This window comes from Convolutriloba macropyga, chromosome 12 (assembly GCF_964194025.1).
Source record: "Convolutriloba macropyga chromosome 12, txConMacr16.3, whole genome shotgun sequence".
Taxonomy (NCBI): domain Eukaryota; kingdom Metazoa; phylum Xenacoelomorpha; order Acoela; family Convolutidae; genus Convolutriloba; species Convolutriloba macropyga.
Genome location: NC_134479.1, coordinates 56,393,599 through 56,403,302, shown reverse-complemented (window position 1 = coordinate 56,403,302; position 9,704 = coordinate 56,393,599). Strand labels below are relative to the sequence as shown.

The 9,704-nt window shown below is 33.6% G+C and overlaps 1 protein-coding gene across 1 annotated transcript; it reads right to left on the bottom strand.

The window, feature by feature from the left end:
- Nucleotides 1-1,203: 1,203 nt before the first annotated feature.
- On the bottom strand, nt 1,204-9,484 carry LOC142350555 (uncharacterized). The gene is made up of 5 exons (XM_075402405.1): nt 9,309-9,484; nt 6,328-6,520; nt 5,142-5,292; nt 2,256-2,379; nt 1,204-1,419 (listed from the first exon to the last, which is right to left on the bottom strand). Exons 1-5 carry the CDS (start codon nt 9,432-9,434, stop codon nt 1,204-1,206), a joined length of 810 nt encoding a protein of 269 aa, XP_075258520.1. The 5' UTR covers nt 9,435-9,484.
- Between the last annotated feature and the right edge of the window lie 220 nt (nt 9,485-9,704).

The window sequence follows — 9,704 nt, the reverse complement described above, 5'->3', positions numbered from 1 at the left end:
TAAAAGTCAATAATTGTATAAATTTGAAGCGTATGGGAGAGTGTTCAACTTTTATCCGAACAAAACCTGAGAATCTATATAAGAACAAATATCAGAGTAAAGAAATATAGTTTTAACGCCAAAATATATTAAACACCATTAACTAGGACTTTCATTGTTGCTTTAAGTGTATTAATCTCGTGATCTTCAGAGGTAGGCCAAGGTCAAGGTGCCCTTCTATAAGTCAAAACTCTGCGACCACTTAATGCCTACTAGCAACAGTTCAAAGCCCGAGTTAAACTGCAAGCTGAAGTCAGTCTTTGCGGCGGTCGAGATTCTCATCATAGCAAAAAAGTAATCCTCTCTTGGTGGCATACCCTTTTAGCAAATGAAAACAAACTAGGAAACACTGAAAGACAATTCGATCATTCAAAATTTTTGACGAAATTGTTAGCAGATATTGCAATTTACTGAATTTATATTACAATACTCTATTTTGTACTTAATTAGAAGAGTGTAGAAGACCTTTCTTTTTTACGTCATTCGATTTTTAGAAATTCTTACTGACTTTCTTCTTTATTTTAAGCAAATAAAGTTGACAGAAACTGAAGTCTTGTGATCTCATTTGAAATTGTAGATCGAAGAGTCTCAACACAACAGGCCACACGCACAGAACCAGCGAGCCTTCTTGGTACTCTTTTTGTTGCTATTAATTTTCAAGATTTTCATTTGTTTGGCTGTTTGCTTATAATTACAATTGTTCACTTAAACATAGCCTTTTTGGCTCATTGCTCTCATCACAGCCATCATCATCATCATCTAAGTTTGTTCTCCACACATGTGGTGAATTCATTTTGTCTATGGTTAGTGAGCGTTATTTGTGTCTCTGAATCAGTAAGTAGATTTTGTGAGGAATCGTCTCAACATTGGTAGCTTTACTTAACGCAAAAAAACAGATTTTGAGAAATATTGAATTGTTATCAACCACCTTTTGGAACCAGATTCGGGTTTTTTAATTAAAACTTTTAGCCATCACCCCCTTGTCTTTTGAAGCCCATTTTCTCTTGCAGAACTGTCACTAGAATATGGCACTAGAATCTTCAGTGTAACGAAAGTTGAAACGTGTTGATATCTTATTGAAAAAACTTTGTTGTTGTTGTTTAACTATTAGAGCTGTTTGCCATATATGATTCACTGCATATAGAATGATGCCGTATATGGTCATCAGGTTTCGCAGGTTGGCAGGCCACCGTCCATCTGTGCTTTGGGCGAAGCGTCAATCAGGTCTCGGCTGAATTTGAAGAAAGCAAATCCGGCGAAGTTTGCATTGGAGCTGTGGATTGGGTATCCAAAAAAGTCGGTGAAGAGACAATTAAGTTTGGTTCCGTCGTCGCAGTGGGCTGGAGAGCAACCAATGAAGAATGCCCACTGCCACATACTCTAAGCAACAAAAAGAAGGAGTTAAGTTTTATCAATTGTTTTTGGATGAATTTGGCCACAACGTAACACCCTGGGTTGCAGTATCTTTGAGTTCGTACAATAATCTTATGTAATGCATCACATGCATATCTAAAATCACGCTACATTCATGAAAACAGCACCTAACTTTAACTAAAACTTTTAAAAATTTACCAGTTTGAGATTTTTTGGAGAAAATTAATTGTTTCATGCAAGTGCTATATTATTAGCAACATTATAGTAACATGTTCCCATAGCAAGATTATAACTGGGGAACAATACAGGAGTAAATTTTTGTCGTCAATTTCTGTTGAAGGTTATCTTCTTAAGTAGAAAGTAGAAAGTAACAAATTTTTTGATGAAATACATCAAGAAAATTTTACTTTTGTTTGAAAGCTTCTCTTGAGAAAATTTTTCATACGCTTTGGGAGAATTATTAGTACCAATCATAAAAAAGAATTAATTTCGGGGCGAAATGATAGAATTATGAAAATAATGGGGAAAATGATACGGTGTAAACAATTAAGTGCGAAAAAACGGGAAACGTGTGAATTTACACATTATGGGTGTACTTTGCCATAAAACTAAGAGCAATAGTTGAGCAATAAGAAAAAAGCATTGGCTAAATTTGTTCGTGGACTCTCTCAACAGCGGTTCATCTCGCAATAACTTGCATCCAGTTAACTACAACACCAGCATGGGTGCACAAGAACTGACGGTGGTATTTTGCATTGGGCTTCTCAATTCTTGAGACGGTGAACCCGGACAATCGGGTTTTCAAATTAAAGAGTGAAAAAAGTTTGAAATTTTTTCCTTACGATGGTGAAGGGGTCATGATTTTGTGTAAGTCCTCTGTAGTACCGATTGGGGCAGAGATCGTATCTGTCTGGCTGTTCTGTGGCCTCGTTCATTGGATACTGGTAGAATCTCATTTTGGTGTGCCTGAAAAATGTTTGTCCATGTTGAAACAGATTTATGTCGTATACTCAATCCCAGCTAGTTCACGTGTTTTGGTAAAAAGAAACTAGTCTAGATTGAATACATGGGGCAGCAGATGAATATCTTTTTCCAGATGAATATCTGTGAATAGTGATTGGATGCCATATCCTATCAGTCTTTAGATAGTTGTACAGTACACTATGTGTATACAGATGACTCCGGCGTTTATTGTATCTTCCGCCCTTACAATTGAAGTTACATTGCAGTGTTTTGCAGAGTCGGGTACCCGGGCCAAGGTGTCACCGCTAAAAATCGCTAAAAGATGTAAGATTTGCGGTGAATTTGAATAAAAGTGTAAGATTTGCGTTCAATGCGATGAATGCGGTGAAAAAAAACTTTTAAGCGGTGAAAAATTGTTTTTCAGCGCTAAAGCGGTGAAAGAAAATTTTTCACCGCTACCAGCAGAATGCGTTGAAAAAAAATTTTTCACCACTACCAGCAGAATGCGGTGAAAAAAATTTTTCACCGATTAAATCACAAATCTTACAAATATTCAACGCGCTAATTTCAACGCTTATCTTATATTCACAGGAAATATCATTGCAGTAAGTGACAAATGGCGCAGTGGATTACGAAGTTGGTGACACGCATGAGGTAGAGGTTCGAACCCTTCTACGACAGTTTCTTTTTTGTAAGAATTCCGGTGATAGCGGTGAAAAAAAATTTTTTCACCGCAAAATTCAACGCAATTCTTACAAAAATTCACCGCTTGCAGCGCATTCAACGCTAAAAAATGCGGGCGCTTTGCGGTGAAAAAGGTTTTTTTTCACCGCTATTTACCACTAATCTTACATTATTTTTTGACAAAACCTCGACCCGGGTAGTCCTATAGACCTAGGTAAGTCCACTTCGCGCGCAGAAATAAGTAGCCTAACTCTGCTAAATTTAAGGCTGTAAAAAAAGCCCTTATAGGGTCTGCCTTAAAGGCATTATCCGGCCACTTCTTAGTTATATTGATTGCGGTATGAAAAGTGGTCTAAACCGAACTTTCTAGAACGATGAGTCTAGAAAATGAAAGTAACCGCAATTTTATCTACAAATCTTTAAAAGTTCATCTCGTATTAGCAAAAATGACCAATTTCCCAGCAGGAATTTATGGAATCATGTTTAAAAATGGAATCTCTCTACTAAGTCGAGCAATAACACTCGAAACACTCTGATTTTTGGTTCTGCTCTAGATAAACTAGCAGAGCTTTATTGAATATTTATTGTTTTACTGCACAAATGAAAATTTTCCTTTATTTTTAATTATTGTACGGAAAGATAGATGGGGTATAGATATTGTTTTTGTTTCTTGCAATTTTATAGATTCAATTTTTTGGAACTTTCGAACTCGAAATATTGCAAGAACATAACTGTTCTTTTTATCGATGAGTTTTCAAATTCTTCTCTTTTTGTCACCCAAAGAATTATAAAATGTCAGCTTTCGAGAAACGGCTATCGATGATTGAGATAGAACGAGATAAAAAAATCGAATATAGAACAATATTGCGCACCTGAATTATTGGGAAGACTCTAATCAGAGAATTTTTATGCGAAGATTTGACAACTCAAAAAAAAAACCTTTAGTCTACAGAAACCTAATGGCTTTAATTTTTCATAAATTTGAAAACCAATATTAGACTGAAAGAAAAAAGATGAAAATTGAATTTTTGATGTTACATACATCAAAACTTCCCCAGTTTTTAGTTCTTTTGCTAAAAGGTACAAGGTATTATCAAGCCACTTTTTACGTATTCTGATTTCAGTATGAAAAGTCGTCAAGACCGAACTTGCTAGAAAAATGGGTCAGCATTAACTAGCCGTGTTTCTAAACAAATAAAATAATTAGTTCATCAGAAATTTTTTAATGTTTTACTGTACGAATAAAGATTTGTCAACTACTTTTATGAACTCTATTAAAACTTTTGTCAAGAATTCTGATTTCTCATCTATAGATAAATAAGACCTTGCTAAACACCTTAGACAAAAGCTGATGAAAGCAAATTTATCTCAAAATTGCTAACAATAATTTCTTCATTGTCAGAAAATTTTCATCGCCATTGTTTGGGACTGTAGATATCATTTTTGTTACGAGCACGTGTATCAATTCAATTTTTCAAAACTTTGGAACTCAAATTGTCAAAAAAATTTTTTGTTCGATTTTTGCTATGAGTTTTTATGTCTTTTCTTTTTTCTAACTCAAAAAGTATATAATACCAGAAACGGCTAATGTTGATTGAGATTATAAGAAACAAAAAAAACGAAAAGAGAACCTTATTTTGCGCCTGATTTATTTTTAGCACTCTAATCAGAGATCCTTCTTCACTGACAACTTTGAGAATTGACAACTCAAAAAGTTTTCTAATAAAAGTCTACTGGATTTAGTTTATTGTAAATTTGAGAACCATTAGACTGAAGGAAAAACAATGGATGTATATTAAATGATGCTGTCAGAAAATCAACGACATCATTTAATATACATCCAATAATTTTTCTTTCAGTCTAATAAGGCTCTCAAAATTACAATAAACTAAAACCAGTAGACTTTTATTAGACTATTAGAAAACTTTTTGAGTTATCCAATCTCCGAAGATGAATTCTCTGATTAGAATGTTAAAAATTGGTTAAATCTGTCAATTTTTTAACTCGTTTTTTCTTCAATAATAAAAATAAATTATTTTTTAGAATAATTTGATTGAAAAATTGCCTTTAAAGGAACTAACCAGTTCTCGGCATACCACCATCCATTATCAACCCAGTAGCCTGGGAGATATTTTGTACTGGAGATCTTCTTTATGTTATTGAAGCCGTAATAAGCTGGAAAAGAAGGGTCAGTAATGTTTTCGCATGGGTTCACGGTCCTGGCCAAGTAAGCTAAAATTTAAAACTTTCATTCGATGATTTATTTCAAAGTTTCCAATCTATTTTTTTCTCATTATTGCGAGATTTCCTTGTAATGAGATTATTTTCACATTTTATTTGTCTATACAAATATTGTGCCTCGAAAAAAACGGACAAAAACGATCTTTTCCGTATTGTTTGCAAAACGAGAACTTATATCATGAGTGAATATATCTGTTCCAACATCATCCTTTTCGCCTATCGAAGCTTGATTTCTTATTAGCAATATTGTCGTTATTAGCAATATTGTCGAATTTTAGTGGTTATCCAGCAGGAAATAACTATCTTGCAAGACTATTTTTCTTGCCGGATTATAAAAAATCTTTTGGGAGGACCATTTTTGCCGGAAAACAATTTGGTCTCAAATAGGGTCATTAGTTCGAGTTTCTGTCTCGCTTTTAATTTACGAAAAGGTTACTTTTGGTTGTGTTGCCAAGCGCAGAAGACAATTTCAAGCCATAATGGGATCTACTTTGCATACAAAAATCATTTCTTCCCCTATTATTATTTGCAAATTTTTATAAATTTCATTTTCAATTTACTGGTTAATAATTCATTAATTTTGCAAATTGTTGTAAAGTATTTACAAATTTTTGCATTGATTTGTAATTCCTTGTAAGTTTTTACGTTGGATTTGCAAATATTTGTTAACAATGATATTGCTTTTGCAAATATTTACAAACATTTCAGCTAAACTGTAAATTGTTTTCAAATTTTTAGCTTTTGAGAATTCGAAAGTTCATGAGAACTTTTCAACCGTTTAATCAATGTCCAACAAGAGCTAGCAATTCTGAAAACTCAATTAAAAATTCCTCGCCGAAATGATAGTATGAAATGATAGAGGGATGAAATTATACAGGGGTTAAATGATAGAGTAAATGATAGAAGGGTGAATTATTGATATGGGGTTAAGATAAACGGGGTTAGATGAATAGGGGTAAAAAGAAGTAGAACCGAATAGTTATATCTAAGTTAGTTACGGCCAACAATATCTTGTCATCCACTTACACAATCCATAATGCCATTGGAGAGGTGGAATCATGGCATCCTGGCGATTCTTGTTCACGTTGCAGAGGATGATCTGGACAAACTTGTTCTGCTCTGAGTAGCCTTCTTTGTCTCCACTCGGCTCCCACTCCACTGGAATGGTGTGGTTTATTTGAATCGATTCATTCAGCTGACCATTTGTGATGTGGTTCTCCTGCAAACACAGAAACCATGTAAACTGCTTCTGATTGCACTGATTGTTTAAAAAAGTGACCGAAAAATCATAAATTATAATGTGTCGAACTGTACTGAAATTTATTGTGCAAATGTAAGGAATGGGTTAAATTTTCAGTGCATTCCTTGCAACAATTCAACTCTTTGCAACGCTTTTTTGTGTATTATGATGTAAAATTCTCAGGTTTAACTTTCAGAAAGTCAACGCATTTTATCGCATTGTGAATATATAATTTTCATGAGTCAAATGAATCATATAGAATTTTCGCAAGTGTTTGTTGTTGCGAGTGTTCTTTCTGCCTTTCTAATTTTATTATTCAAATTGGGTCCAGTAAACAACTACAGTTTTATTTGCGCCATTTATAAATTTTTCAAAGTTACTTTTTTCAAATTGAGAATTTCGAAAGTAGCGCTTTTGTTGATGCTTCTCCGTAGAACTATATAAGTACTTTCTTCATTAATTTCTTGCTATGAGCTTAGTCTTTTTAGAAAGCCTCTTAATATATTTGCAAATTGAATCAGGCGATTTTTTTACATTTGATCACGCCACTGTGTTTGAGCCTTAGCTTTTTGGTAGAAATAACCGAACTATATATTCCAAACAAAACTTTGTTAAAACTTCGCTTTTTCGCAGGTAGTATTTTCAGCTTTCTTCATTTCATAAAAGATTTCATCATTACATTTTAACACTAATTTTGTAAGTATAACAAAATAATTGGATTTATTCTTTCGATTTTTTTTGCAGTTTCCAACGTTAGTACTTTTCTGTGGGTTAGTTTTTCGAAAACCCAAATTTTGCTTTCGATTTTGAATTGTTGTGCCATTTTGTTGGTTAATTTTTAGTCGTATTTTCAATGCTCTGAAAAACAGTCAACAGTTTTATCAAGCAGAACCCTGGAGCGTTTCTGATACTTTTCTGGCTTCTTCCATTTTTATTCTAAAACTTTTCAAGCTTTTTTTCGAACAAGTTTTTCACATTTTTTTTTCATTTTAGAAACTGGTATTTTGAGCTATCGGTAAATTTAAAAATGACAAAAGTTTTTTTTCAAATTGCATCAATTAGAAATTTGAGTATGTGTTTCTAGTAACAACTATTTGTCGAGGTCTGGTTTTCAAATGAAGAAATTGAGGGTCGTCATAAAATTCTTCAATATCTTTTTTAGTCAATTTTTGGTCAATTACGAAAAACTCGTTTTCGTAAGTTTTCGTTTTTTCATAGAAAAAAACTATTACATATGAGTCATCTCTTTAAACAGAAATGTGCTAGGGCAAGCTGAAACCTGACATTTATAGTTGAACTTTTGTCTCTACTTAGATTTTTTTCCCTTTGTGTTTTTTAAAATCTAAAAACAATAGTTCCTCCATGCTCAACATTCATTTTTTGCTATTTACTTGCCAATTATTATCCCTTATTTTTTTCGAAATTTGCATTCATCGTTCATACGCTATTTCTGAATTTGAACCTGAGAAATTTTTGCCTTATTCATTTTTGTGGCTCTGTAAATCACCCAAGTCTTGTTTCTTTTCAATTTGTTTAGCTAATTGTACTGATAATTGAAATAATTAATAGTGTTATTTAATTGTACTGATAATTGAAATATTTAGTTGTTTTATTTAATTGTACCGATAGTGTAATTGAATTTGGATTTGGAGACTTTTGGTGTCACTAAATGAAGAGATATTGCTGATGATAATTTTTTCTGTCTTAGTGAGTTTTCGCTACAAAGTATCTAGATTAGCTAAGTTAGTTTTCGTAGAAATTTTATAATTGGAGCCCTAGTCGAAAACCTTCTTGCAAGATAACCATTTTTCTGCCATAATCTTACAAGATAACAGTTTTTCTGCCAGAATCTTACAATATAGCCATTTCTTCTGCCAGAATCTTACAAGATAGCCATTTCTTCTGCTAGAATCTTACAAGATAGCTATGTTTCTGCCAAAATCTTACAAGATAGCCATTTTTCTGCCCGAATCTTACAAGATAGCCATTTTTCTGACAGAAACTTACAAGATAGCCATTTTTCTGCCAGAATCTTACAAGATAGCCATTTCTTCTGCGAGAAACTTACAAGATAGCCATTTTTCTGCCAGAAACTTACAAGATAGCCATTTCTTCTGCCAGAATCTTACAAGATAGCTATTTTTCTGCCAGAATCTTACAAGATAGCTATGTTTCTGCCAGAATCTTACGAGATAGCCATTTCTTCTGCTAGAATCTTACAAGATAGCTATGTTTCTGCCAAAATCTTACAAGATAGCCCTTTTTCTGCCAGAAACTGACAAGATAGCCATTTCTTCTGCCAGAATCTTACAAGATAGCTATTTTTCTGCCAGAAACTTACAAGATAGCCATTTCTTCTGCCAGAATCTTACAAGATAGCCATTTCTTCTGCGAGAAACTTACAAGATAGCCATTTTTCTGCCAGAAACTTACAAGATAGCCATTTCTTCTGTCAGAATCTTACAAGATAGCTATTTTTCTGCCAGAATCTTACAAGATAGCTATTTTTCTGCCAGAATCTTACGAGATAGCCATTTCTTCTGCTAGAATCTTACAAGATAGCTATGTTTCTGCCAAAATCTTACAAGATAGCCATTTTTCTGCCAGAAACTGACAAGATTGCCATTTGGTCTCGACTAGGGAGAACAGTGCTCCCTCTCGCCCTATGGCTTTCGCAATGGCTTTAAACAGCCAAAATTTTGCCATAAAAAATGAGAGCTGAAAATTAAACATTGTTTCTCTGGAAACTTCAATACAGATTACTAACTTGATATATTGCCAAGCATACTGGATCTGTTGAAGAGTAGAGGTGAGGAGCAGGAGAAGGGACAAAAGGCAAACTTGAATCTGCCAACGCAACAAGCATGCCTGCTATACTCAATATCCGCAGCATTTTTGCTGAAATTTTATGTTTTCACTTGAAAACAAAAACTATGAAGGACCAATTCGGTTTAAAATTACTAATAGTTTTTGATAAAAACTGACAGTATATATACCATAATTTTAGGGTATAACATATGGCTCATGAGTTCATTGAACGTTTTCGGGGATTAGTTCGCATTACAGCAAATTAAAACTTTCGGTACCATTAAATTACTTTTGCGGAGGTTTAAATTGACAGGGCATAAAAATATTAGCAACTGTTAACGAGATAAAGTTCAAT

What these genes read in the sequence shown, in the direction of transcription:
- LOC142350555 (XM_075402405.1), bottom strand. Translation starts at nt 9,434, where the DNA reads ATGCTGCGGATATTGAGTATAGCAGGCATGCTTGTTGCGTTGGCAGAT. An exon ending in TATGCTTGGCAATATATCAA is followed by an intron (nt 6,521 to 9,308) that starts GTTAGTAATCTG and finishes CTGTGTTTGCAG; the next exon opens with GAGAACCACATCACAAATGG. An exon ending in TGGTGGTATGCCGAGAACTG is followed by an intron (nt 2,380 to 5,141) that starts GTTAGTTCCTTT and finishes AACATTTTTCAG; the next exon opens with GCACACCAAAATGAGATTCT.